The sequence below is a fragment of the Fusarium vanettenii genome (assembly GCF_000151355.1).
Source record: "Fusarium vanettenii 77-13-4 chromosome 7 genomic scaffold NECHAsca_9_chr7_10_0, whole genome shotgun sequence".
NCBI lineage: Eukaryota > Fungi > Ascomycota > Sordariomycetes > Hypocreales > Nectriaceae > Fusarium > Fusarium vanettenii.
The window spans coordinates 337,886-362,402 of NW_003315875.1; the positions used below are offsets into that span (position 1 = coordinate 337,886).

General features: G+C 50.3%; 12 protein-coding genes across 12 annotated transcripts; 6 read left to right on the plus strand and 6 right to left on the minus strand.

Moving 5' to 3' along the window:
- Positions 1-77: 77 nt before the first annotated feature.
- On the plus strand, positions 78-1,560 carry NECHADRAFT_45556 (uncharacterized protein; the record flags this gene model as incomplete). The annotated part of the gene is made up of 6 exons (XM_003049056.1): positions 78-308; positions 359-572; positions 637-728; positions 781-1,172; positions 1,232-1,331; positions 1,387-1,560. 6 exons carry the CDS (start codon positions 78-80, stop codon positions 1,558-1,560), a joined length of 1,203 nt encoding a protein of 400 aa, XP_003049102.1.
- A 1,235-nt stretch (positions 1,561-2,795) lies between these two features.
- Positions 2,796-3,643, plus strand: NECHADRAFT_94956 (uncharacterized protein; the record flags this gene model as incomplete). The annotated part of the gene is made up of 3 exons (XM_003049057.1): positions 2,796-2,897; positions 2,950-3,097; positions 3,168-3,643. The coding sequence occupies 3 exons, from the start codon at positions 2,796-2,798 to the stop codon at positions 3,641-3,643; spliced, it is 726 nt and encodes a 241-aa protein (XP_003049103.1).
- A 384-nt stretch (positions 3,644-4,027) lies between these two features.
- Positions 4,028-4,858, minus strand: NECHADRAFT_44891 (uncharacterized protein; the record flags this gene model as incomplete). Its single annotated transcript, XM_003049296.1, has 1 exon — positions 4,028-4,858. The coding sequence occupies one exon, from the start codon at positions 4,856-4,858 to the stop codon at positions 4,028-4,030; it is 831 nt and encodes a 276-aa protein (XP_003049342.1).
- Positions 4,859-7,263: 2,405 nt separating this feature from the next.
- Positions 7,264-7,855, plus strand: NECHADRAFT_82621 (uncharacterized protein; the record flags this gene model as incomplete). The annotated part of the gene is made up of 4 exons (XM_003049058.1): positions 7,264-7,386; positions 7,445-7,531; positions 7,585-7,702; positions 7,755-7,855. The coding sequence occupies 4 exons, from the start codon at positions 7,264-7,266 to the stop codon at positions 7,853-7,855; spliced, it is 429 nt and encodes a 142-aa protein (XP_003049104.1).
- Positions 7,856-8,267: 412 nt separating this feature from the next.
- On the minus strand, positions 8,268-9,962 carry NECHADRAFT_82622 (uncharacterized protein; the record flags this gene model as incomplete). Its single annotated transcript, XM_003049297.1, has 1 exon — positions 8,268-9,962. The coding sequence occupies one exon, from the start codon at positions 9,960-9,962 to the stop codon at positions 8,268-8,270; it is 1,695 nt and encodes a 564-aa protein (XP_003049343.1).
- Positions 9,963-10,825: 863 nt separating this feature from the next.
- Positions 10,826-12,547, minus strand: NECHADRAFT_44965 (uncharacterized protein; the record flags this gene model as incomplete). Its single annotated transcript, XM_003049298.1, has 6 exons — positions 10,826-11,101; positions 11,171-11,503; positions 11,564-11,824; positions 11,885-12,143; positions 12,207-12,425; positions 12,477-12,547. 6 exons carry the CDS (start codon positions 12,545-12,547, stop codon positions 10,826-10,828), a joined length of 1,419 nt encoding a protein of 472 aa, XP_003049344.1.
- Positions 12,548-13,225: 678 nt separating this feature from the next.
- On the plus strand, positions 13,226-14,527 carry NECHADRAFT_45321 (uncharacterized protein; the record flags this gene model as incomplete). The annotated part of the gene is made up of 3 exons (XM_003049059.1): positions 13,226-14,067; positions 14,116-14,243; positions 14,301-14,527. 3 exons carry the CDS (start codon positions 13,226-13,228, stop codon positions 14,525-14,527), a joined length of 1,197 nt encoding a protein of 398 aa, XP_003049105.1.
- Positions 14,528-14,645: 118 nt separating this feature from the next.
- On the minus strand, positions 14,646-15,536 carry NECHADRAFT_82625 (uncharacterized protein; the record flags this gene model as incomplete). Its single annotated transcript, XM_003049299.1, has 1 exon — positions 14,646-15,536. One exon carries the CDS (start codon positions 15,534-15,536, stop codon positions 14,646-14,648), a length of 891 nt encoding a protein of 296 aa, XP_003049345.1.
- A 722-nt stretch (positions 15,537-16,258) lies between these two features.
- NECHADRAFT_82626 (uncharacterized protein) lies at positions 16,259-17,830 on the minus strand (the record flags this gene model as incomplete). Its single annotated transcript, XM_003049300.1, has 4 exons — positions 16,259-16,567; positions 16,626-16,730; positions 16,784-17,093; positions 17,145-17,830. 4 exons carry the CDS (start codon positions 17,828-17,830, stop codon positions 16,259-16,261), a joined length of 1,410 nt encoding a protein of 469 aa, XP_003049346.1.
- A 1,860-nt stretch (positions 17,831-19,690) lies between these two features.
- Positions 19,691-20,427, plus strand: NECHADRAFT_82627 (uncharacterized protein; the record flags this gene model as incomplete). Its single annotated transcript, XM_003049060.1, has 5 exons — positions 19,691-19,701; positions 19,936-20,005; positions 20,067-20,084; positions 20,177-20,197; positions 20,227-20,427. 5 exons carry the CDS (start codon positions 19,691-19,693, stop codon positions 20,425-20,427), a joined length of 321 nt encoding a protein of 106 aa, XP_003049106.1.
- A 362-nt stretch (positions 20,428-20,789) lies between these two features.
- Positions 20,790-21,836, minus strand: NECHADRAFT_82628 (uncharacterized protein; the record flags this gene model as incomplete). The annotated part of the gene is made up of 1 exon (XM_003049301.1): positions 20,790-21,836. One exon carries the CDS (start codon positions 21,834-21,836, stop codon positions 20,790-20,792), a length of 1,047 nt encoding a protein of 348 aa, XP_003049347.1.
- Positions 21,837-22,950: 1,114 nt separating this feature from the next.
- On the plus strand, positions 22,951-24,408 carry NECHADRAFT_45342 (uncharacterized protein; the record flags this gene model as incomplete). Its single annotated transcript, XM_003049061.1, has 1 exon — positions 22,951-24,408. One exon carries the CDS (start codon positions 22,951-22,953, stop codon positions 24,406-24,408), a length of 1,458 nt encoding a protein of 485 aa, XP_003049107.1.
- Between the last annotated feature and the right edge of the window lie 109 nt (positions 24,409-24,517).

Here is a 24,517-nt window from a genome sequence, read left to right on the forward strand (position 1 = left end):
GCAAAAATTTAATTGACCCAGGAGTAAAAACATTTCGGCCTGCAAAATACTCCAGAATAACTCGATTGACTACCGCCATGTCTTACGGCACAATCAAAACCCCAGCTCCGGCGTCAAATCCTCCGGAAGCCTCCCCCCTTCTTATCGCCAATGGGGGCCCTGCGGCGTCCAATGACGCCTTAGATTGCCCTGAGACAAGCCAACAGGAGTCTCTGAATGGAAACAGTCTGTGGGTAACTCTCAAGTCGATCTACAACAACAATATTGGGTTGTTTCTTGTCTTTTTGGCACAAATGTTTGGGTCTATTGTACACTCCCTCAATTGCGGAGAAACTTCATGATGCACTGACAAAGACAGATGACCATGACAACTCGATTGTTGGAAACGGGTTTCGAAACAAAATATCATGCCTTGCAAGTCATCTTTGTGCGGATGCTGGCCACTGCCATCGCTGGATCTCTAGGCATGTGGTATAAGAAAGTTCCTGGCTTCCCCTTTGGCCCACGAGAGGTCAGGGGATTGTTACTCCTACGAGGGTTTGCCGGAACTGCCGGGTTGATTGGCCTATACTGTAAGAACAGACTTGCTCACCTGTGGATGAAATCACCAAAAATTCCAGCTTCTAACAATCTTAGACTCGTTGTCGTACCTAGCCATCTCTGACGCAACCGTTATCACGTTCCTCGTCCCTACCATGACGGCGTCCATCTCTTGGGTCGCTTTACATGTATGTCAAGCACACCTTGCATCACGAACTTCTTACCAACTGTTGTCGATAGGAACCTTTCACTGTCAAAGAAGCTGCTGCCGGCTTCATCGCCTTCACAGGCGTGCTCTTTGTCGCCCGACCAGCATTCTTGTTTCCCGAAGGCGCCAATGCATCGGCATTATCTACTGGCGTGGAATCCATCGTTCCCGGCGTAGTTGTTCAAGGAGGCATTCTTCCACCGCCAGAAGTGACGCCTGCTGAGCGTGCTATCGCCATCATGTGCTCCATCTTCGGTTCCTTTGCGGCGGCCACGGCATACAGCACAATCCGCGCGATTGGGAAGCGAGCGCACTCTCTCGTGAGCGTCAACTACTTTGCTACGTTGGCGACTGTCAGCTCGTTCCTCATCATCATGATTCATCCTGATCTCCAGTTCGAGATCCCCAAAAGCACCATCGAGTGGTATGTGGCCCAAAATTGACAACTTGCTTTTTCCCAGGGTTGGTGACTAACTTCAATAGGATTCTCCTCCTTTCAATCGGAGTCTCGGGTTTTTTGCTTCAGGTCCTTTTGACGGAAGGTCTGCAGAGGGAAAAGGCAGGAAGAGCCACCAATCTCATCGTAAGTTTGTTCCACACTACAGAGCCTATCAGGGGCCGTCTAACCCAGCCAATAGTACGTTCAAATGGTTTTTGCACTCATCATTGAGCGCGTCGTCTGGGGAACCACACCGCCGGTTACAAGCTTCGTCGGCAGCGCCCTGATCATTGGGGCAGCCATTTGGGTAACGTTACAGAAGAAAGCACCCGTGGAGCAGACAAGGCTACTGGATGAGGAAAGGAGACCTTGAAACTTAGCTGCCTGCAAGCAGTTTTGTCAGCATTCCTGACATCCTGCTGATATTGAAGGGTGCCAGGACTGTCCTTCGCACAGTGGGTTTCGCACATGTTGCCAAAAGATACACAGAAAGACATGTTCTTGAATATATCGCCAAGAATACCAAGTACATTAGATACCTAGACATTACTTTCGCCCGAAATATTGCACTGACCGCAGTTAGTTTCTCCTCTTGTGTCACCTTTCAAGCCCATCCGTGTCACGTAAGAACTCTATTATAACCCCTTTCCCACCAGGCAGGCTGGCCTCACGAGCAGTCCACACCAATTGCCAAGGTCTCCTTTGTCACCGAAAAACACTGTGCAACAACCCAGGTTATCAGACCCGGAAACTGTCGGCTGCATGTTGCCAAGATTATCCGTTGTGGCGGGACGACAGTACATACAGTATGCCAAAGGTGGGAACCCATTGCCAAAAGGGGCGAAACTGAGCGCGGAGCGAATCATATCCGTCCAATTTCCATCCTCAACCGCAAGGCAACGCTGGCCCCCTGCTGTGTATCCCCACATGTTCACCCAGATATGCTTATCCGCGTAACCCGAGCCTCACTGCAGGGCCAAGATGCCTCAGCTGAACCCTCCTCCAAGCTGAGTTTTGCCAACAGGAACGGACCCGGCAGTTGTCCGTCTCACCCCGGCCCCGCACCTCTTTGACTGGCCTCACCTGCAAGTCTGCTGACAGCCAAGACTCCAGCCTCATGAGAGTCTCTCCGAGCCGCGCGGTTATTGTATAAGTCGGGCTTCATTCCCGCTCGTGCATCAAGTGCCAACCTTCCTCGGGCTTGTGTTCGCCACTTGGGTTTCTGCGATCCTCACGACAAGGGCCAAGAAGAGGGGAATTGAGTACGCGATGGCTTCTAGTGTGACCCCAATCCGGGCTTGGGGGTTGCTTTGAGTCGGGAGAAAACCCGCCCATGCATTGATTGAGGACGGGGGATTGGCTCTTTTATTTCTCCCGTCAACTCTAAGGCGTCGCGCTCGGTTTCACCGGATGAGGAAAGATGATGAAGATCAAGATACCATCGACGATGTTAATATCGACGAGGCTACGAGAATAAAGAAATCGGTATAAAACGTGAAGGCCTCAACAAGCTTAGAGGTATTCGTTAAGCAGCATCAAACACATCCTCCCATCTCCCATCCTCAAACATCCCTCACGACATCAAACCACCAACTTGAACTAGCCAAAATGAAGTTTCCATCTCTTCTCGCCGCAGCAATGCTCCCCGCGGCCATTATCGGCAAAAAGGACTCGGGCTTCAAGTACGAGCGATTGGATAAGGACGACGCCGTAAGTCACACCACCAGAAGCCACACTAGCCTCCTTTACTGACTTTGTCAAGGTCCTCCTTATCGTTGATATCCAGGAGGGTCTGATTAACGTCGTGAGGGACTTTGATCCCCTTCTCTACCACCACATGGCTATTGCGCATGCAGCCATTGCAGAAGCCTTTGACATCCCAGTCGTTATCACGACTTCAGCCGACTCAGGTATGCAATCTTCTCCACTGTGAATGGGGGTCAAACCTTGTCCTAAGACAGTGACTAATGTGTGCTTCAGGCCCCAACGGCCCGCTCGTCCGCGAGATTAAAGAGATGCATCCCAACGCCCCCCTCATCCAGAGACAAGGCGAGATCAACTCCTGGGACAGCGAAGAGTTCCGCAATGCAGTGATAGCAACCAACAGGACCCAAGTCATTATTGCCGGCATCGTAACCGACGTGTGCACCACATTCCTCGCTCTTTCTCTCCGTGAGGAGGGCTTTTCAGTCTGGGCCAATGTTGAGGCATCAGGCACTAGCTCAGTTCTGGTCCGCGAGGTTTCCAACGATCGCATGGCAAGGGCCGGCGTGCAGACGGTCAGCCTGTATACCATTATTGGAGAGTTGATGCGCGATTGGCGAAACGTTCCTGGTGCCGAGAAGATCTTCCCCTGGTCTGATAAGTACATGCCCCTTTGGGGTCACCTTATCCGAGCCCACGGTTATGCAGTCACCAACGGAACTCTTTCTCCTGGACAGGAGGGGCTTCTCTGAGCAATACTATTGGGGAGGCAAGGTTGTGAGCAAGCATGCATGACCGTTACGCGTCGTCATTGTTGCACGGATGAGCCGGCTCACATGCCCATTTCAGTGTCCCTTTGGCCAATGTGAAGGCACTTCGCCCCGAGGGGAGCAAGATGCAGGTTGGATGGCACAAAACTTCACTTCTTCAATCGCTTTATGTCGAATTCTGACAAGGCAATTCTTTTTACACGTATTTATTTAGCTTCAACTCCCAGCAGCCAAAAGGCTTCAAGTCGCATGAGTCGATTACGAAGGGTCGAGTATTTAGCCATCAATAAATCACTGCATCAAAGTCTTTCCCTATCCAGTGAAGCATGCAATTTCATAAAGAACTCTGTAGCTATGCACATCAGTTTAGCCTAGTGCCGGCATGACAAGCTTGTTGCCTCCATTCGCACTGATAGCAGCACCATTGACCCAACGGCCCTCCTCACTAGAAAGGAATCCAACAATGTATGCAATGTCCTCAGGAACACCAATCCTATCCGCAGCCGAAGTGTCTCTAATCTGTGCGTCAAAATAACCCGGTGGCATCAAGTCTTTGCTAGCCTTAATAGAATCAGTAAGTGTCAGCCCCACAATGACACTGTTAAAGGTCGCGCTAGACTCCTTGGAAAAGGCCTCGGCAAACGAGCGGGTGTAGCTTTGAAGAGCGGTCTTGCTGGCTCCATATGTCATGGTGGGATCAGCGTTGGCCTGGTAGGCGAGGACACTTGAAATGTTGATGACACGACCTCCATAGGCTGGGAGATGAGGCAGGAGGGCAGTGGTGAGTGTAACTGGGGCGTAAACGTTTCCTTGCATCACGTCAAGGAAGCTCTGAAGGGTAGTCTCCTTGACGGGAAGAACCTTCGAGTGGTCGGTCAAAACGGCGTTGTTGACAAGGATATCAATAGTGGTGGTGTTGAGTCGTTCAAGAACTTGGGCGATAAGCTTAGGGCCGAACTCGGGGTCAAGTGCATCCGCCTGAATTGCAACTGCTTCCTTCACTCCTAGGCCTCGGCATGTTTCGAGAGTAGCTTCAGCAGCCTGGACGTTGGTGGCATAAGTGATGGCCAGCTTGGTAAGACCTTTGCGGGAGAGGTGAATAGCGATGGCTTGTCCTATGCCGCGAGAGCCTCCGGTAACAATGGCTGTCTTTTCGGCCAAGGACCAAGGGGCTTCGAAAGATGGAGGCGAAGACATTATGATTAAGTGTCGAGTGCGATAGATCTTAGTCTTGAATAGAAGGTTGGTTGATTGATGAGTATCTGGGTCTCGCATTGGGGGTGGAATCTGGTGTTATTTATACAAGAATCACATGTCCAACACATCATAACGAATAGTCTTTCGACTTAGCACGCAACAGCTCCAAGCGTCTGTCAACCGGGGCTTGTATCATCCGTGTCAAGCGGAGCGGACAACGGAGTTTGGGTGGAGAAGCGGGATGGCATTCCATGGGAACAAAGAGCTGGGGTCGGCCTGTCTGGGATGAGGCTCGCAAGACGATAGTTCCATGTCCCGCTAGACGACCGACCAGTCAGAAGGCCACTGGGTGCCGGCGCATTTAGAAATTCCGAGAGAGGGGCAAGGCTAACTCGAGATTTCTTGCTAGCAATGGCTGAACAAGCAGGATCCATGGGGTGGCTGCAAGGGGTTATGGGGATCGCGGGCCCGAGAACTATCCCGGCAGCCCGAAGGCTTGACATGAATATTGAGTCAGTTCGGCACCAGACTACGGTGTTAGATCAGAATTTTTGGACGCGATTGAGCTTTCTTCTCGTTACAATACTCTTCTGGTGCGCTTGTTAGATCCTCTTTGAAGCCAAATCTTTTCATCACCATCTCTATGCCACAATGATGAATTTATAGCCAGATTATGCCTCTCCAAAAATCTCAAACATCTAATTGAGTGTACACTTGTCTCGATACTGTATGAACATGAGACCAAATACCTACCTCTATGCTACTGCTCAGACGCGTCAGTCCAGCGGACTATTGCATAATCTAATCTTAACTCCATTATCGCCGAATGCAGGACGCCGCCAGACGCTCTAGACAGAATCGACTCCCGTCCAGACGGGACATATTTGACAAGATTCGGCAATCGGTGTGATTTCGGAGACTTTATAGGTATTTTTCGTTTTCCAATACGAGCAAGACCCCTGGCTGTCCTGACTTGTGCACAATTAAAGTTCGACCGTTGCCAAGAGGGGTATAGTATTTATTAATGCCTGTGGCCGTAGAGTAGCGGGTTGGGCACGTTTTGGCTTGAGCAACGAATCATGCTGCCCCCGGAGCAGTTACATACGTACAATGTCTCAAGAGGGCGCAAAGAGAAGCAACGGGAACGGATTTAAGCATTAAGCCCGCATTGATCAAGACAACCTCGCATCACCACAAGGCGACGTGGTCCTCGGATGTCAAGGGAGTTTAAAACTATACAAGTCTCCAAAAGCGGCATAATTCTGTCCCGATGTCCAAGCACTTTAGCTCTCCTGCCAGGGGAAAGTACTTTATACTTGCCTACTGGCCAGGTCAATTGCTTCGGTTAATGACAAATCAAGAGGTCCTCTACACACTGTTTGTCAGGCCTATCACTAATGTTGTTATTGATGGTCTAGCAAAGGGCATCGTTTAATCCCATGGACTTGAATAATAGCTCTATAGCAACAGACAACAGTCACAACCTTATCGAGCCTTCTTTATTGATGAACCCTCATTTATATGTATCAACTCGTTTGCGTATCAGATCCATCAATATGCAGTGTGCGTTGCAGATAAAACGTTTCAGTGCGACTCAATGAGATATTCGCTGCAGTTTCTCCCACTTTCATGAAATTGCACAAGGTTATGCAGATCACAAATCACAAAGGCTTCCTGGGCTTGCGCCCAGCCAGTGGGTGCGAGGGTCATGTGATCTTCTTTGCACAATCCGCCGTGCATACATAACGGGCACAGAAATCAAGCCACAGACATGAGCCACCAAGGTCTCTTCAACTCCTCCGGACTACAAACAATACCTACCTGGCATGGAACCAAGTATGTCAGGGTTAGAATAATATGAGTATATGACTAGGGGGAAATGTCCCTCTTCTATTTGTGCTTTCTTTTCCTTCTCCTCCCCAGCATATGCTGGTTATCTGGAGCGACTTTGAAGCGATAAAGTTGAATGTGACTTTCCAAACAACACAGAGCAAAAGAGGGGAGTGGGTGCAAGGTGTATTTGAATTCATGGATCTCTTGAATCCAGAAAGTCATGTACGACTAGACATGAACTGAGATCCACTCTCTTGATCCTTGGCTACTATTGAAAGTGTGAATAACCTCATTGTGTCAGGGCGGAGTGTAGGGTAGCACACATGTACCAATGGCGACCCAATCTTGACAGCTGGATCCACTATACTTTGACGTTGATTGGTCAAGAAACGCGAGCCAATGAGCGCGTAAGACGACCTCAAGCCATATAAAATGGACTTAGACGACTTCCACCGCGAAGGAACTCTGACTTCTTTCATTTTTGGCCTTGATAATATATTATCAACTCCCAAAAATATTTTCCTTTGAAAAGTCTCTCAAGGATTAACCTACCATCAACCCATCAGCCCACAATGCCTCGTGTGACTGGCCTCGCTCTACACGACCACCCTGCCTATCAGCGCTACCTAGAAGGCGAGCCAGGCAACCCAGGAACTGTCAAGCGATGGTCTGGACTCACACCTTTCGAGCGGGATGTGAGTGCTAGAAGAATAGTGATAGACTAATAGGCCTCGAACTGAGCTTTTTGCATAGGAGCAGGGGAGGATTGTTCTTCCTATGGGTGAGCGCTTCTGCCGCATGCCTCATCGTGGAGGCGATGGTATCCAGTTGTGTAGCAAGGTGAGTAATTCATACGGTAATCAAATGGAAATAAACTGACCTTTACTACCTAGGATGGCCTGTTTTCAGGCTACCAGAATTTAAAGGGGCACATCCGCATGACGCACAAGGAGGTGATTGCGCCCGCCCATAGGGGTGCCAGTACCCAAGCTGAGATTGACGACACCACCAGTATGCTTGCCTGCTCCAGCTTGCCGTCAATTATCGGCTGACTAAAATCTAGACTACTACACTCTCCTTGTTGCTCGACTCACTGGCGCCGATGATGGCGAGGGAGAGATCGCTACGCCTCGCAAGGCCAGTGGTGAAAGTGTGGTTGTCTGAGGTGCTGTCGATGCAAGAGAGGCGATAATGTATTGTCAATGCATAATCGATCGAATGAGAGTTCCAACTACTCTATTTCGCTCCATGGGTAGCAGCGGCTGATCCCAGAGGGACTTTGGTTGACAACAATTAATATCAATGGATTCAATCTCATTCAAGGGCCCTTTGTCCTTTTTTTTTTGTGAGTGAGAGGCCCTTGACAAGGATACAACCCGCTTAAGTTCGTGAACGACGTGGTAGGCACCACACCCTCTAGTTTCTCGCTCAAGCGCACATCCTTTTCTACGTCAATGGAGCGTACCTAGACGATATTGGGGAGCGCTGAAATGGTACTTTGCATGCTTTAAAGCATTGAAGTATTTTTCTTGTATGTAGCTCAGAGCAAACAATTACATCCGACGGATGCAAGAAGCTAGCCCAGCACAAACGTGGGGTACTGCTTCATCATCTCTCTGATGTCAACTCTCCGGCCATTGCCCTGCTGAATAGCTAAGGCATCCTTGAGGAAATTGAACGCTCGCTTTAGATGCTGCCCCATCTCGCTCATCTTTTGAAACCTCTCAAGTATCCACTCACGATGGAGTAAGTCATCCGTCTCCAGTCCAGCCAAAAAGAGTGGCCACGCAATCTTCCTCAACCCATCGTCGCCCCAGTGACTACGCAATTGGAATGCCAGTCTTATGATTTCTGCAAGAAGGAATCGCTGCCTTTTTCCTTGCCCGAGAGGTGAGTTTGGTTGTGTGATGCGGAGGAATTCGAGTTGGATAGCGTAGAAGATGGGAACGATGTATCGGATATTGGCGACGAGTCTCTGGCTATGATCCGTCTCGGTACACAATTCGCGAGAAACTTCCAACAGCTCTGCGTAGGTATAATTGGCGTTCCTAATAGCGGAAGCAACGCTTGCTGCCCGCTGTTGAAACTCGTCTGATGAAATATCGGGGGCAGTAGCCAGTTCGGCCACCATGAAGCGCAGGAGGTTACAGACAGTCAAGAGATTGTAAATGTTTCGATTCTGAAGATCGTCCAAAAGTTCGGCTTGGGGATATGCGTGGCCCCAGGCAACACGGTATAATGGGTTCGAGTAGCGGTGCATGCGCATGTAGGTTTGCAAAGGAGACAGTGGAGGAGGTCCAAAAGGGTCATTCAGATTGGTGCCACTATCATCGGGTTGCGCTTCAGATAGCAGAGACATCAAGGTCCGGTTGAAGTGACCACCTGCCCCTGTGGAAGCTGCGGCAGCGTCCGACCCAGAGATCCATACCAGCATACGGGCTGAGTACAACGAAAGCATCGGCCTTGTATCTGAACTCGACCTTCGTGTCAGAGCACAAGCTGGCGCATCCACGTCGTGGTCGGATGTTGGGAACCGGAGAAGCTTGTTCATACGATGTTGAAGAAGAGAGGCTGCTCCCTTGATATGATTGGTGCAACCCTGACTCTGCGAGTGCCCAAACTGTTGTTCATATAGGATCATGAGCCATAGAGTCGTGAGAAGGGAATCGAAGTCTTCGCATGGCTCTTCGCGGCCAACCGCATCTGATAAGAGACGCAAGGCAGAGGAGTAATGATAAGTTGGTCGCTGGGTGCAATTCGGGGATGGATTGGGACGTTTTAGATCCATGTCCCCGAAGCTGAGCGCTAGAGCCATGTGCATGACCATCGGGTCCTCCTGGGCAAGGTTAAACATGATGGAGATACATGAGTATTCCTGGTTTTTGGTGTGATGAAGGCTGGCGAATGCCGTCCGGAAATAGCGAATAGCTTCATGGTCGGTGTGGGCCAGTGAGAGTGAGCAGGAGGCTTCGGTAGGAGGGGTCAAACTGGCGGCAGGGGAAATAGGGTTCGGCCGCCTCGGTGTCAAAGACGGGCTTGGTGACGATCTTGATGCCTTTGACTTCCGTGGTCTTGGGCGATAATCGCAGAAAAGGCCAAGCCGGGAGCATCTGCCGCAAATGGGGCGTGTCTCGTCGCATCGCTTCTTTGCCGCCTTGCCACGGCAGGTCCAGCATCCATTCCTAGACCGGGGTTTGCTGCGGGGAGCTGGCACATGCTGCGAGAGAGCACGCGACTCATATGTCCCAATGCCAGGGATGTGAGCCTCCATCTTGTTGACTGGTGCTGAGTATTGAGCCAGAGTGAAGGAAGATGTTCAAGAAGACGGAATACAAGCTGATGGGCAAGCATAGCCGACAGCGGCTCTGTCGGCAAACAGGGCCGCTCCTATCAATGGCGTTTGTCTACTTCTGGTTAGAATTCATCGATAAGAAGGACGAAATGATTGGAGAATCGTGCCACTAAGTTGATCCTGGTTCTCCGAACCTCGCGGCAACTAATGTCGGGAATAGACATGGAGCGCGGGGTTGACCAATATTCGGGGGCACTTCTCGAATCCGAGGAATGGTGTCGGTGCCTCCATCGGGTAACAGTCGTCTATTACAGCCGGCAATAATATTACGAGGGCCCATGCCCCTCTGACCGTAAATTTGGGGCGTAAACTCTCAGCTTGACACTTCTGACTGCATGTTCGTTCGAGGGGCAGCACCACCCTGTCCTGTAACTGGGTCGGGATAACAAAGAATACTGATGCTAACTCTACAGAGTTTGAAAGGTACCATAGGAATGAGTTGCGACGGGATTTTCGCCGTTGGCCACTTTTCTCGATGAAGATATATTAACTTCTTGGCAGTGAGATATGTAATTGGTCTCGGGTTGTTTGCAAGACATGGAGCATTAACACAGGGTGTCCCCAGGGTCTCTTTTGGGATGTTTAGAGAAAACAAGTCAGAGACACGGCGTTTGAAAACTTGTCGATGTCATGTTGTATGGACTCCTTCATGGTGATTGATCGTACCGACGACCCTATTATTACTATCTACTCCAAGATCTTATCGACAAAAACCCCAATCTAACCAACAGAAGGCTGTTGGAATTCTTCAGCTTTGGCACTCCCCTCGTCCTAGGATTAACTTAGATGGAATACCGGAACTCGGGCAATTCGGCATCAGTCTTATCCGCCAAGTTTTGAGCCAGATCCACCTCTTCGGGATTGGTCTCTGGGATTCCGTACTGCCGATCCCTCTTTTTGTTCTCCCAGATGAGATAGAAACGGAGAACACCACTCAGAACGGCGGAAGCACTCAAACAGATGACACAAGCTGTAAAACCGCTTTCGTAGTTGGGCGCCTCGCTAGCCTTGAACAGTTGGGGAGATGCAATGTTGGCAGCGCAATAAGCAACGAAGATCTGCCAAGCAACTGATGTTAGCAGGCTGGAGTAGAAATATGTGGATAGGATGTTTGCATGGCAACTTACAGCAGCGTTGACTGTCGCCTTCTTTGTAAACCCGGCAAAGTTGGCAGTCGACATGGCAAAGATCATGGGGAAATTGCCCACGAAGCTGACGCAAAGACAGAAGCCAAAGAACCTGGCCCAGATATGCTCAGAGTTTATCTTCTGGACTATCACAGACCCTGCAATACCCACTGCATAAATGGCCACCATGAAATAAGTCCGCGAGTTTTTGATATACGTGCTACCGACCGTGGCAATGATGACAGCCAGGGCTTGGAAGGCCGTCGAGATCATTTGGATGAGGTAAGTGTGAACTTTGGAGAAGCCGAACCCTTTCAGGATGATGGATTGGAACTGTCATCCTGGTCAGCCTCAAGAAACGGACTGAACACTCAGCTGGCAAATGGGGCTTACGCTTTGCAGGCCATTAGCCAAGTTGGACGACAACATGATGAGGACTAGTAGCCACATCTTAATGTCAGCGAGTCCCTCTAGCAGCTGGTACATCTTGAAGGTGTCGTTTTTAACGCTCGACATGTTTGTGGCGACTCGAATGACGGCCTTTTCGCGTTGCTCGGGAGAAAGGAAGCGCGCGGTGGTCGGGTGATCGGGGATGAGCCACAGGAGACAGAGGCCCCAAAGCATGGTGACTGATCCGAAAATGATGAACAAGATCTAAGCGCGGGACTTGTTAGAAGGCAGGATACAGATGTGTGAGGGAAGAGCAGTGCACACCTGCCAGGGGGAGATGTCGGCTTTGATAAAGCTGATGGCGTAGGAGAGCAACGAAGAAAAGAAGCCAGCCATGACGTTTCCCATGAACCAGACTCCGTGTCGGAGGGGCTGTTCGGACTTCTTGTACCACATCGAGACCATGGTGGCCAAACCCGGGGCAATTGAGGCTTCTGCTACTCCGAGGAAGAATCGGGCGGCGAGGAGTCCACTGGCGTTGAATGAGCCGGCGGATGCAATGAGGACGGCACCCCACATGGTGCTTGAGAGTAGCGATGTCAGCTACGTCTGTGTCTTCTAGTTTCAAATCTTGTAGAGCACGTACCAGGCACTGGCAACAAGCTTGCCCAAAGGTAGCTTTACAATAAGATACGAGGCAGGGTACGAAAATGCCAGGTACCCGAAGTAGTAGATGCTGCTTGCCCAAGAATATTGACTTCCTGAGAGATTCAGATCCTCTTCCAATCCCATGATGGCAGAGAAACCAAGTGCCTGCTTATCAAGGGTCTGAAAGAGATACGAGAAGAGAAAGATGGGGATGAGACTGAAACTGTTAGCGAAACTGGGGGCAAGTGGAGAGACAGTTAATACGAACTAGAGATCGATCTTTCGAAGGATTCGAGCATCTTCCTCTGTGGAGAGAGTTGGGACATAGGTGTCATCCATAATGTCCTTCTCCATTGCGCCGATATTGACGGAAACAGCAGCATCGCCGTCTTCAGGCTGTGTCTTTTTGGTGTGTGATTCAGACATTATGGGCCGGATCAAAGCAAATAACTAGGCAAAAGTATCGGTTGAGAGTTGAAGATGATGCTCCTGAGACTGGAGTCAGTCTTCTATATATACAAGCCTCCATGCGAGATCAACAGGTCGATAACGAGCAACTTTATTACCCCAGCTTATCATCTCTTGATGGGTCTCAACTCGTTCTGGTATGATTGCGGGGGAAACCCCTGATTCGTGAGACCAGGCCAGAAGATTAGCGGCTAGCGATTGTCGGCTATCGGCTATTTTTCTTGAGAGGTAGTGGAGCATCCATGACGCTAGGGAGCGGCTAGATCATCAACTCTCAATTGGCTTGGCTCGTTTGTTTACGTTTCAAAGGGCGATCTCGGAGGAAGAGTGTAATTGCCGCTGGGATGAATAGAGAGGGTGAGCTGTCTCACATAATCATGTAGTTGCACTACAAAAGATGCTGACGGCGCTCAAGGAAGTTGGCCAGACTAACTCCCTTTGTTATTGTTTATCACTATCTCCTATCAATCCAACATGACCGCCATCCTTGTCCAGCAACCGCACAATGTCGAGGCATCGCCTAAGCACAAGGCAGATGAGTCTCTACTGATGGCAAGGCGAGCCATTGCTTCCACCATAGACTCCATCGACAAGCATCTACTGGCGGTCAACAATGGCATCCACTCCCACCCCGAGCTCTGCTACCAAGAGGTCTTTGCCCATGCCACTATAACCGACTTCCTCGAGTCTCAAGGGTTCAAGGTCGAACGCCAAGCATACGGCTTGGACACGTCATTTGTGGCAGAAGCAGGCTCGGGTGGCCGACTCGTCATCTTCTGCGCAGAATACGATGCTCTTCCAGACATAGGTCACGGGTGCGGTCATAATCTCATCGCAACCGCCTCCATAGCTGCATTTGTTGGAGCTGCCAGCGCACTACTTGCACTGGGCATCGCTGGCCGCGTTCGGATCCTCGGTACTCCTGCTGAGGAGGGAGGAGGCGGCAAGGTCAAGCTCATCGACGCCGGCGCCTTTTCTGATGACGTCTCTGCAGCGATGATGTGCCACGCAATGCCAGCCCATCAGATGAAAGGTGGGAAGGCAGGCATAGCGGCGTTCCGTACCCTGGCATCTCGACGCCTTGGCATGGAGTTCTTTGGCAAGAATGCACACGCTGGACAGGAGCCGTGGAACGGCATAAACGCTCTTGATGCCGCTGTCAGTACGTACACGACAGTGTCCATGCTTCGCCAGCAGATCCAACCACACCAGAGGGTACAGGGCGTTATAGAAGAGGGAGGAAAGGTTCCCAACATCATTCCGGATTACACTAAAATGACTTGGGGCGTGAGAAGCTTCTCTAGCGGAGAGGTGGACGCGTTATCCGAAAGAGTGGAAGCTTGTGCAAACGGCGCTGCCAAAGCGACAGGCTGCACTGTCAAAATTACACGGTATGTGTTGGCAAGGATCTCGCTCTTAACACAACTGACTTGAACAAGGGCGGTACCTTATAAAGAGTTGCGAGTCAACGAAGCCCTGTCTAAAACTTACGTCAATGAGATGGCATCGCTGGCCAAGGATGTTCTTTACGAGGATGATGAGCCCTCATCAGCAGGAACGGACATGGGTAAGTGTCCTTGGCTTCCTTCGGCATTAAGACCCATTCCTGACAGCAGGACCAAAGGCAACGTCTCACATGTTGTTCCAAGCTTTCACGGCATATTCGCCATCCCCACGGCCCCCGGGGTCCCTTGCCACAACCGGGCTTTCACCGATGCAGCCGGCACTACTGAGGCCTATAGAGAAGCTGTGAAGGCTGGAAAGGGCATGGCAATGGTGGCTATTAGGATACTCGAGGATGCGGATCTGGCGGCTAGGGTGAAACATGACTTTGGGAGACAAAGCGGCTAGTATCGACATAGACATAGTAATAGTCTGCTAGTTCTAAGACGTGGAGTATAAGGCGATTTAAAATAGCACAGAGGGTAAAATAATAACATGTTCTCGACCATCACGGCTGTCGATAACTTCACTCCTCCTTTGGATGATACAGCTCCTTCGCTCGCAGCCTGGCAGCCGTATTTACGTCATGGCTAACAAGCATGACCACATTTTCCTGTCTTGAAAACTCCTTGATGAGTTCCAAGCTCTTAAACGCGACCATTGGATCCTGATTGATGCCATCCGGCTCCCCTCTCTCCAACAACTCCAGGCTGTACGTAGCATCGCCTGTAATGAAGTACTTCTCAGCGACGCCTGTACCTGAGTTGCTGCCCTTCACAATCACAGAGAGATGCCCCGGAACGTGTCCCGGTGTCTCTACTGCAACGACTGCTCCGTCGGCTGTGATAGACTCTGACTGACTCCATGGCCCAATTGGCTCTCCTTCAAATTTCAGCAACTTCAAGTTGAACTCCTTTGGCCAATGATTGGAAGCACACCCTTGCATAGCAGCATAAGTAGGGTGCTTCCCAAAGGCTTCCCAGTGTGCAGTGCTGATGTAGACGGGAACATTTGGGGCAGCCTCGACAATTTCCTTCAGGCCACCGGCGTGGTCGTGATGCAAATGGGTGAGAACAACAGCCTGCAAGTCTGTTGGACGCACACCGAGCTTTTCCATTTGGCTCACGACGCCGTCTTCTGGTTCCACCTCAAGCTGGTTGAGCACTGTGGCAATGTAGCCCAAGGCTGGAAAATAACCTGGTTCCATGCATTGAGGCGAGGCTCCAGTATCGATCAAGATGGGTCCGTTGGGATGCCTGACAAGGAAGACGCCGATGGGCATCCATGGTGTCCACTCTCCTGTGAAACAGCGGAGGAGACGGAGTGTGGTGTTCTTGTTGGTGATGGGTTGTCCACTCATTGGTTCTCTCATCTTGACCCTACCAGTCGAGATAAACTCGATGGAAACGTCAGACATCTTCAGTGACAGGAGTGATCCTGCGTGCTGATTCTGGGATAGGTGGGAAATGATGAGGAGGGTTGGCTGAGCGGGTTTGGTTGGGGTTGAGCGGATCAGATTGGCGCCGCAGTGTTCACTGATGAAATCCTCTTGGCAGCTGCAGAGTGGCCGAAGGGGATCAAGGGATCAAAACTATTGATGTTGATGGGATCAGCTTATGTTGGGCCATCCGGAAGAGAAAGCTCAGAGATCTCGTAGCTAAGCGAATGCCGAGTACCGAGTGCCGAGCGCCGATCACCGAAGTGCTAGTCATTTGATCCGGCACAAGCAATGTTATACTTTAATCAAGCAAAAATGGACGGAGCCATTTTAGCGTGTAGAAGAGACCGTTAATGGCGGCGGCCATCTATCTGCTTGATGGGTTATGGGAAGCAGATCGGAACCAAGAGAATTCCCTGAGTGTTGATGGTCACAGAGTGCAGTTGAAGTAATCAGATAGTAGAAACCAAAGAGAGAGGATTCAGCATCAAAGGATATCATAACAGAGATCTAGTTCTGCAGCGCGAGTTAAGAATACAGCTCGGAGAGTCTGTTAGCAGATTACAAGTTATCTGCCCTCCGAAACTCTCCGCGGCTAAAAGAAGGAAGTTGAATCAAGAAGAAAATGACAAAAAAGTGTCGCAGAGCAGCGAAGAAGAAATCAAAGCCCCCAGGTCTACATCGTCAAGCCTCAATGCCGTCTAAATAGGGCAAGCGGCGTTGTACTTCTCATCAGACATCTCAGTGTCGCTAACCTTGGTACCATCGGGACAGTACACTCCAGATTCGGTGATAGCGCCAGGGACAAGGAGACCTGGGCTGTCCTCAGTCTGCTCACCACCATCACCGTCAACGACTTGGTGGTTGTCGGTGGCGGGAATCTCGACTGCTCCAACGTCCTCGGGCTTAACGTCTTCGCACTCGGTCCAGGCTTCGGAGTGGTCGGCATCCTCGAGGAGACCGGTGACCTTGTATTCGTAAGAGGTGCCGTCCTTGAACTTGTTCTCGAGCTGGAGGAAGCGATTAGTGGGTGTTTTGTGATGAGGAAGTATCGAGCGCTGAACTTACGGTGGCTCGGAAGCGAAGGTTGGCTCGACTTTGGAGAACAGTGGTCATGCAACGGACCATGCCTCCTCCGGGAACCAGATGGTTGACGCGGAAGCGGACAGTCTCCTATTAGCAGTATTAGAATTATATAGCATGACGCCCTCTGTGCAAGAATTTACCTTGATGATGCTGGTGTTCTCTTCGCCAACAATCTTCTTCTCAACCTTCTTGCCGACATACTTGCCCGAAGCCTCCAGACCAGCCTTGCTACCACCAGAAGCCCACCCAGGAACACCAGCCTTCCAAGAAACCTCGCCCTTGGCAGTAAGACCGATCTCACCACCGTGCTCAGAGCCTTCTTCCTTGACCTCGCTGATCTTATGCTGCCTCTCAGTGCCGATGGAGGAGTCGATCCACATGTTGGCCTCGCTCTCTGACTTTCTGTTGTCGAGGACGTGGGTCACCTGAACGGCGTCGATCATTCTCTCACTATACAAGTATGTCAGTATATGTCTATCTAGCCAAGGAAGTACTACTTACGAGAAAGGCTTTTCATTGAGCTGCTCAAAGGTAGGATCGAACTCGGGGTCCTTGAGAATGACCCTGTCCACAGCCGTCTTGGAGAAAATGGGAGTCATCGAGTCAATTCCATCACCATGCTTGACGGAAAAGCCGAGAAGCATTCCACTTCCTTCGATTCCATGAGGAACATCAAACTGAGCCGCATCAGGAACCCAACCACCAGCATCTCCCTCGCAGTTGTCACGAGGGCAAGAGTTGAGGCGGAACACTAGACGGCCCAGACCACCGCCCCAACCGTGGTCGTACATGCTGAACTGAGAGAAGGTATCTACCCAGGGATCCCAGATAATCTTTCCCTCTCGCTTGTGCCAGTCAAGGTCGGGCTTGGTACCGACCTCACGCTCAGAACCGTCAGTGAAACGAACACGGATCCAACGAAGCATGTTCTCATCAGCGCGAGCTTCGATCTCGGTGGGGAAAGCGCCGTGGCTCCAGCCACCAACACAAGTGTAAACGCCGCCATTGTCGTTGCCGACAGTCACCTGGCTGTCGATGAAGTCGCCGAGTCCAGTGCAGTCAGCGTTGGCAGGATCAGAGAGGTCCTGGCGGCGAACTCTTCCATTGCCACTTGGGGCACCGCGCACCAGGCCGTTGGTGGTGGCGAGAAGGGGCGCGTAACGAGTGAAAGATGAAGAAACCTTCATTGTAACGAATGTTGGTAAGGAATGTATAAGAGTTAATGGATTGAAGTGAAGCGAATGGTGATTGTGTTAGTTCAACAGTAGATGGTCACGGTCTCTCTTTATACTTTTAAAGACATCATCGAGCTCTCAGCAGCGGTAGCTACTGCGTATGCCGTCCAATAAGCAACTTTCCTAGGATCTCCAGATAAGAAGACCATTAAACTGGCTCTACCATACGCTCAAACGAATAGAACTGTTGGAGCATATCCCCGTGCCTACAATCCCTAAGCGCCTATGTGCAGAGGATTTGATTAAGGTCTGAAGGATTCGGGCGCTTGGCTCCAAGGATCCCAAAAAAGATCCTTCTACTACGGCCCGGGCGACAAGGCTGATCCTTCGGCCACCAGGGTCTAGTAAATTGCCTCTTTTGAACCATCTTGTGGCTTATCATTGGTCAAAGTACGATTCAAAGTCATACTATACTATCGGTCACTCGATTAACTTAAGTGCTGACTCGAGTTCGTCTCGCAGGAAGGCATTGTTTCAAGGATCAACGTGAATTGTTGAGGGATGGCTGAATGAGCTATGGCAGACACAAGGAATGCAATTAGCCTTCTAGTTTAATCTCACATTTGCGGATGACGCTGGTAAAATCTCGTGATCTGCGTTACACGTGCCCAAGCTTATTAGTCTTACTGGGTATACTCTGAAACGCCCACTTCAGAGCTGATCTGCAATAGAACCCCATTCATATAACCTGTCTCCTAGGATGCCTTGCCATATGCCGTTCCTTAGAGTGACAACCTAAATGGGGCCGGAATTAGGCGAACTCTCTCGAGCTGGTTATCGATCGACTGTCAAATCATCATTTGTCGACTGATGCCAGTTGGAATTCTGGATGAAACGGAAGAAGCACGTGGTCTCTGCAGAATCCCAGTGACCCTGCCTACACCGAGTGCTAAGTTCAGAGTCATTTATAGAATTGGTCACCAAGTGTTTACATTTTCCACCTGCTTGCCCTAAGGCCAGACACAGCACGTTTGGGCAGTCAAAGGGATGTCCACCCGGCTCTGTACCAAGGGGTACGGATCAGATAGAACACCAAAAAAGGATGCGTTTTACCATGTCTGGTAGGTAGTATAGGTTATGGTACTAGGGAAGATAGAAGGATCGGGTAGGGACATTATCGGAATCCTCTATCGACGGGATCACCGAAGGAACGGCTCTAGAACGCCCTGGGTCCATTATTTGAATTCTACATCAATATTGTCCAAGGTGGGCCATCTGTAAATCCAACAGGCATAAGTCCCAAACCTAGATCCTGTAACTCAAGGTAACGTAGTCAAGAGATTTGCTGGTTCTCCGCCTCTAAAGCACAGCTCGTTTGCGTTATAGATTTGGTACATGTAAGGAAAGACCGGCGCAAATTCAGTATCCTTTGAGCCCAATCCAGCTGGAATTATAGTGAGGAACACAAGCAGATAGTTCGAAATCGAGTTAAGAATCGGCATGACCGAAAGCCATAATACTGATGTCTAGGCAACGTATGAGGGGCCGAATGGCGTCGGATACCGCTTCGTCGGGGATGAAAAGCCGCGATTGACTCCTGACAAGGCTATTCTACCCACCAAGTCTACACTGAAGGTGCATTTTGCCAGATTGTGGTAGCCCCGAGGTCTCGCGGGCATCTAGGTTGGGAAAGAGGTGTGCCGGGTCACCTGACCTGCTGCTGTCTTGGAGCACCTGCCTTCACCATCTGCACTTCAACTTTTCTTTTTTCCCTCCCACACCAACAACAACCGTCCACTCTGAATCATGCTTCTCTCCCCCGCCGAATCTGTTGTTTAATTGATATCTGGTTGTTTTTTCCCTGATTGATTGATGGAAGAAACGTACGTGTCGGATGACCTCCCTGTCCTCTTGGCCCTGTTCGCTAACAGGCAGTTACGCGAAGGCTTCCAGAATCTGTTCTTTGTTATAGTTGCAGCCTGGCCCTTGATGGGGACTGAGCCAGAAGATGGAAGGCAGTCTTCCAATTCCCGTACGCTTAGACTATCCTCGCCACATGCAATAGAGTAACTAACAATTCTCTTGCTGATAGAACACCATCAAACCTTTTTCTGTAGGTCATGCCCCCCTCCTGATATCAAATCGGACTATCATGCTGACTTGACAGTCAGCAACCGCATCACAATCGTAATTTCTGGCCCCCATTCATGAGAGACGATTCTCGAGTTATTGCTAATACTTAGTATAGATGCCGAAGAAGTCTGCCGTAAGTATTCAACAGCCAATCTGTCACCAGCATCATTCACGCATACGCGACCGTCGTGGGCCAAAGAACTCAGTTTGTTAACATGCTTATAGAACGTCGATTCCAATGACGGCGTGAGCTATTACTTTTGCCCGTTTGATAGCTGCCATACAGTCGCAAAAACACGTTACATGAAGCTGCCGCAATGCAGCGTGTCGGCATGGGACCACAGTGCGACGACCCGGTTGGCCGCCAGGTTCAGCCACCCAACATAAACGTTACCCACGACGTCGACGACGCTTGCGTACATCCGTCCGACACTCAAGCACCATCGGAGACCGACGTTGAAGATGTCGAAATATAACAAGGGCCTGAGCTTCTGAGTTTTGGTGGATGATGTGCCGATTGAGGGCGGACAGCGCACGGCTTGTCTGGATTATACGATATTCTAGCTCAGTTTCCATCAAGGGCCGAGCTGCAACTATGATAAAGAACACATTGTCAACACATCATAGCATCATGATCCGATGTTAACACAGTAGCTTGTCTAGTACAACTTAACCCTAAAAAGGCTCATAGGTAGCTCCATCACATACACATCTTGTTCTGAGTCGCGGTTAGGACTGTATCTTTGTAACAACAGATGTATTATCCTAACCATAAACTCTCTGAATTTAAATTCTTCGGACTTCCTCAAGTATAGTCCCGACATCCAATGTTCCCTCTTCAGAGAGGCTCGCACGCCAGAACGCCAAAATACGCCCTGCCGTAGAAGAGAGTCTCATCAGCAACGCGAGGATTTCTCTGCAACTCTCTAGAAGCATGCTCTATTACCTTGTAGAATTCGAGGCAGCCAGAATCGGTCTCAAAATCGTCGTGGATGTCTGTTAAATCATGGCGCCAACCAGCGGCCACTTCGACAAATCGACGGTCTGCGCCTTCAAAGACCTTCCGTCTCGGCTCCCTTGATTGCAATTCAGACTTTTTTGCCCGCCTTTTCAAGCTATAGTCCACGATCCATATGGTGTTGATATGGTGGGACAAGATGGATGCTCTAGTGAACTCATCTAGCAGCTTAGATATGCCTTCTTCGTCCCGCTCATCTGTCTCGATCCTGGCACACCATGTCGGATCGAATTCGATGGCAACATTTTTTGGTCCAGCGAGTCCAACATCCGGTGACCAAAGTCCATGACCATAATCAAGACCGTACAAGTTGATCAAATCGGGCTCTCGGCTGTTAGCCTGGAGGAAGAATAGATCCATCTCCGGAAGAACTGTGAAATAATGCGGAGAGACATTATTGAGAAAATAACCCATTGCTGACATCCTTTTCTCCTCGGGCAACGAGTCGCCGGGGAAGTCGTACAACCGCATGTTGAACTCATGATCGTTTTTGCGACCATTCGTAAAGGCACGCCAACGTTTGGACTCGTACTCCTGCTCCATGACGACCCTAGACTCTTTACACGCTGTCCAGAGGCCCCCGTCAATAAGGTAGCTAGATGGGTTGTTTGTCGTCCAGGACGGCTCGTGTAGAGCACCGGTAGGTGGCAAGGGGTGTGGAGTTGGAGCGGCCAACCGAAGCCCTCTTTGGGAGACAAGAAACGGCCTGGCATAATCGCTACGTAGTGTAAGGTCGTCGTCGTCTGTGGTGCGAGGATCTGTTCCGAAAACGTGGACCCCTGGTTTTCTGGGTCGGAGGGCGAAAGTCCAAATCAACTCTCTCAATTCCCATGGGAGCCGAGAGAAGAGATGGAAAGTGTCTGACATTGTGATATAGATTGGATGATTGAGTCAGGTCTTGATGGGTGAGAAAAAAAAAGGAAGTGTGGTTGTGAGGGACTTGACTTGTGTTAATGAAGGGTTGAAGTTCACACGGGCAACAAGAGCAGAACGGGTGATTTTATAACGGTCTTGGGAGCAGACCTTCCGGCCTATGACTCTTCGGCCTGGTATAAAGCTTGATTGCATGGCCACAGTGATAATAGGCATGAGAACTCTAACAAAAGTAAGTGTGTCATTTGTCCATAGTCAAGCCGGGGGACGTAAGCATGATAAACTCTAGGAGAAAACTTATAACGAAGAACTTATAACGAAGAAATGAGGGCACGATCCCAATTTTAACGTCGACAATGATTGCTTGAAAAGGTATCTAGCGATCGTAGGAGTCGGCAAAGACGCGCCCATTTCGTCCACACTTAGAATGACTCGATTCACAAGGCTCAGAGAAACATCATGCTGGATATGTATACATCTGCAGGAGGTTGAATGCAAAAGAAGGCAAACCCACACAACCAAAGGTACTCTGGGTATCAAAAAAAAAAAAAGAGGCGATGAAAGCACCGCCAAAAAGAAATAGACGAGCACTGCTTCCGCCTGGGCTTGAACCAGAGGCCTTCGCATTACAGAACACTCTGATGGAGTATTAGTACGACGCTCTAACCAACTGAGCTACGGAAGCTGACTAATCGTTGGATGATGGTGTCACTAATTCGCTAAAATGACGGCCGCTGCGGTGAGAATTGTGGCGGCACGGGGTAAATAGCACCGATGTGAGGAGCCAAAGACAAAGCACAGGAGCGCGATATAGCGCCTCGTATGGAAGGTGCTCTCGGACTCAGTCTCGGACTAGGTGTTATGGTTGCATTGGGCTGACATGTCTCTATGCCAATCAAGGAAGAAATCGTCGCTTTGCTAGCATTACTTGCAGCTCGGCGTCAGCCTTAAGCCCAACTGACAAGATTCTATTCGATCCTCAGAAGATGACGTGAGCCCATTTTGTTAGTTTTGACGACAGTCCGAGGCGGGGTTATCTCTATAACTTGATCACATTTCCCGTTGTCAAGTCTCTAGAAATCAAGCATTGCTTCTTATAGCTGGCAATATGGCATCCACCGAGACCTCTACGGCCCGGGTTTCCGGGCAAACTGACTTTATCTTGATCAAAGGAGCGACCATAATCACCGTCAATGATGAGGAGGACATCCTCGAAGATTGCGATATTCTCATCCAAGGAGACCGCATCGCCGCCCTGGGCAAGAATCTCTCTCAGCCAGAGGGGTTAACTGGGGAAGTAATTGATGGCACAGACTCCATTGTCATCCCAGGCTTTGTCGATGGTCACCATCACATGTGGCAGCAGATGCTCCGTGGCGTCGCTACCGATTGGTCTTTGCTCGACTACATGATCAGCATGCGGAGTGTGTACGGCAGTCTCTTCACGCCTGAGGATGTCTACCTGTCTACCTATGTCGGTGCGCTGAGCCTGCTGAACAATGGCATCACTTCTGTGCTGGATCACTGTCATATCATCAATTCTCCGGATCACGCAGACGCGGCTGTAAAGGCGCTCAAAGACGCCGGTATCCGTGGGACATTTTGTTACGGATTTTACGCGAACCCGCCCGTTGATGATTCTGGAGCTTCATCTACGACACCCGAATTCTCACACTCAGAGCGACTCGCCGACGCTGCGAGGATTCGAGAGAAGTACTTTGGCGATAACCATCCGGGGCGTCAGCTTCTGACATTTGGAGTCGCTCCTAATGAAGTTGAAGTGCAGGATTTTGACGACACAGCCCGCGAGATTGCCGAAGCCCGTGGCCTTGGAGCCCGCATCGTCACCATGCATGTCGCCCACGGCCCCATGGATCTTCTTCACAAAGAGACAGTGCAGAAGCTCGCTGATGCCGGTGCACTGAAGTCTGATCTCGTCTTTGCACACGGTGCTTCATTCACCGACAGCGAGCTACGCGAGATCTGCACCTCAGGAGCTGGTGTTGTGAGCACCCCCGACACCGAGCTGCAGATGGGCATGGGGTTCCCTGTGGCCTTTAGAGCTCGGGACGGAGGTTGCCGAGCCGGGTTGGGTATTGACATCACTTCAAACCAGGGAAACGACTTCATTGCGCAGATGAGACTCGCTTTGCAGACACAGCGTGCTGTGGAGAATGAGAAGCGCGTACCTGTCACTGTGTCGCGCAAAACATCAGAGGTTCTGCGAATGGCTACTATTGGTGGAGCTGAAGTGATGAGGATTGACGACTTGGTCGGGAGCCTTGTGGTCGGGATGAAAGCAGATGTGGTCATGATTAAATGTAATGACATTGAGAGTAGCCCTGTCTCGAGTGCTACAGGGGCCGTGGTCTTCAATGCTTCAGTGGGGCATATCGATACTGTTATCGTGGATGGCCAAGTGAAGAAGCGGAATGGAAAGCTTGTGGCAGATTGGGAGCCATTGAGGGATGAAATGCGACGTCGTGCAACGGCCATCAAGACCAAGGCGGCGGGACATGACTTGGAGGCCGCACGAGAGCGTTGGATGGGCCCTGTCAAGCTGTGACGATGATGCCGCTGATTAATCTGGTCTCGGTGATGCATTGAACGTTACTCAAGTAGTTTTAAGCTAACGATTTCTCCCGACGCTTGTCTTGGCCCTGGAACGCCGGATG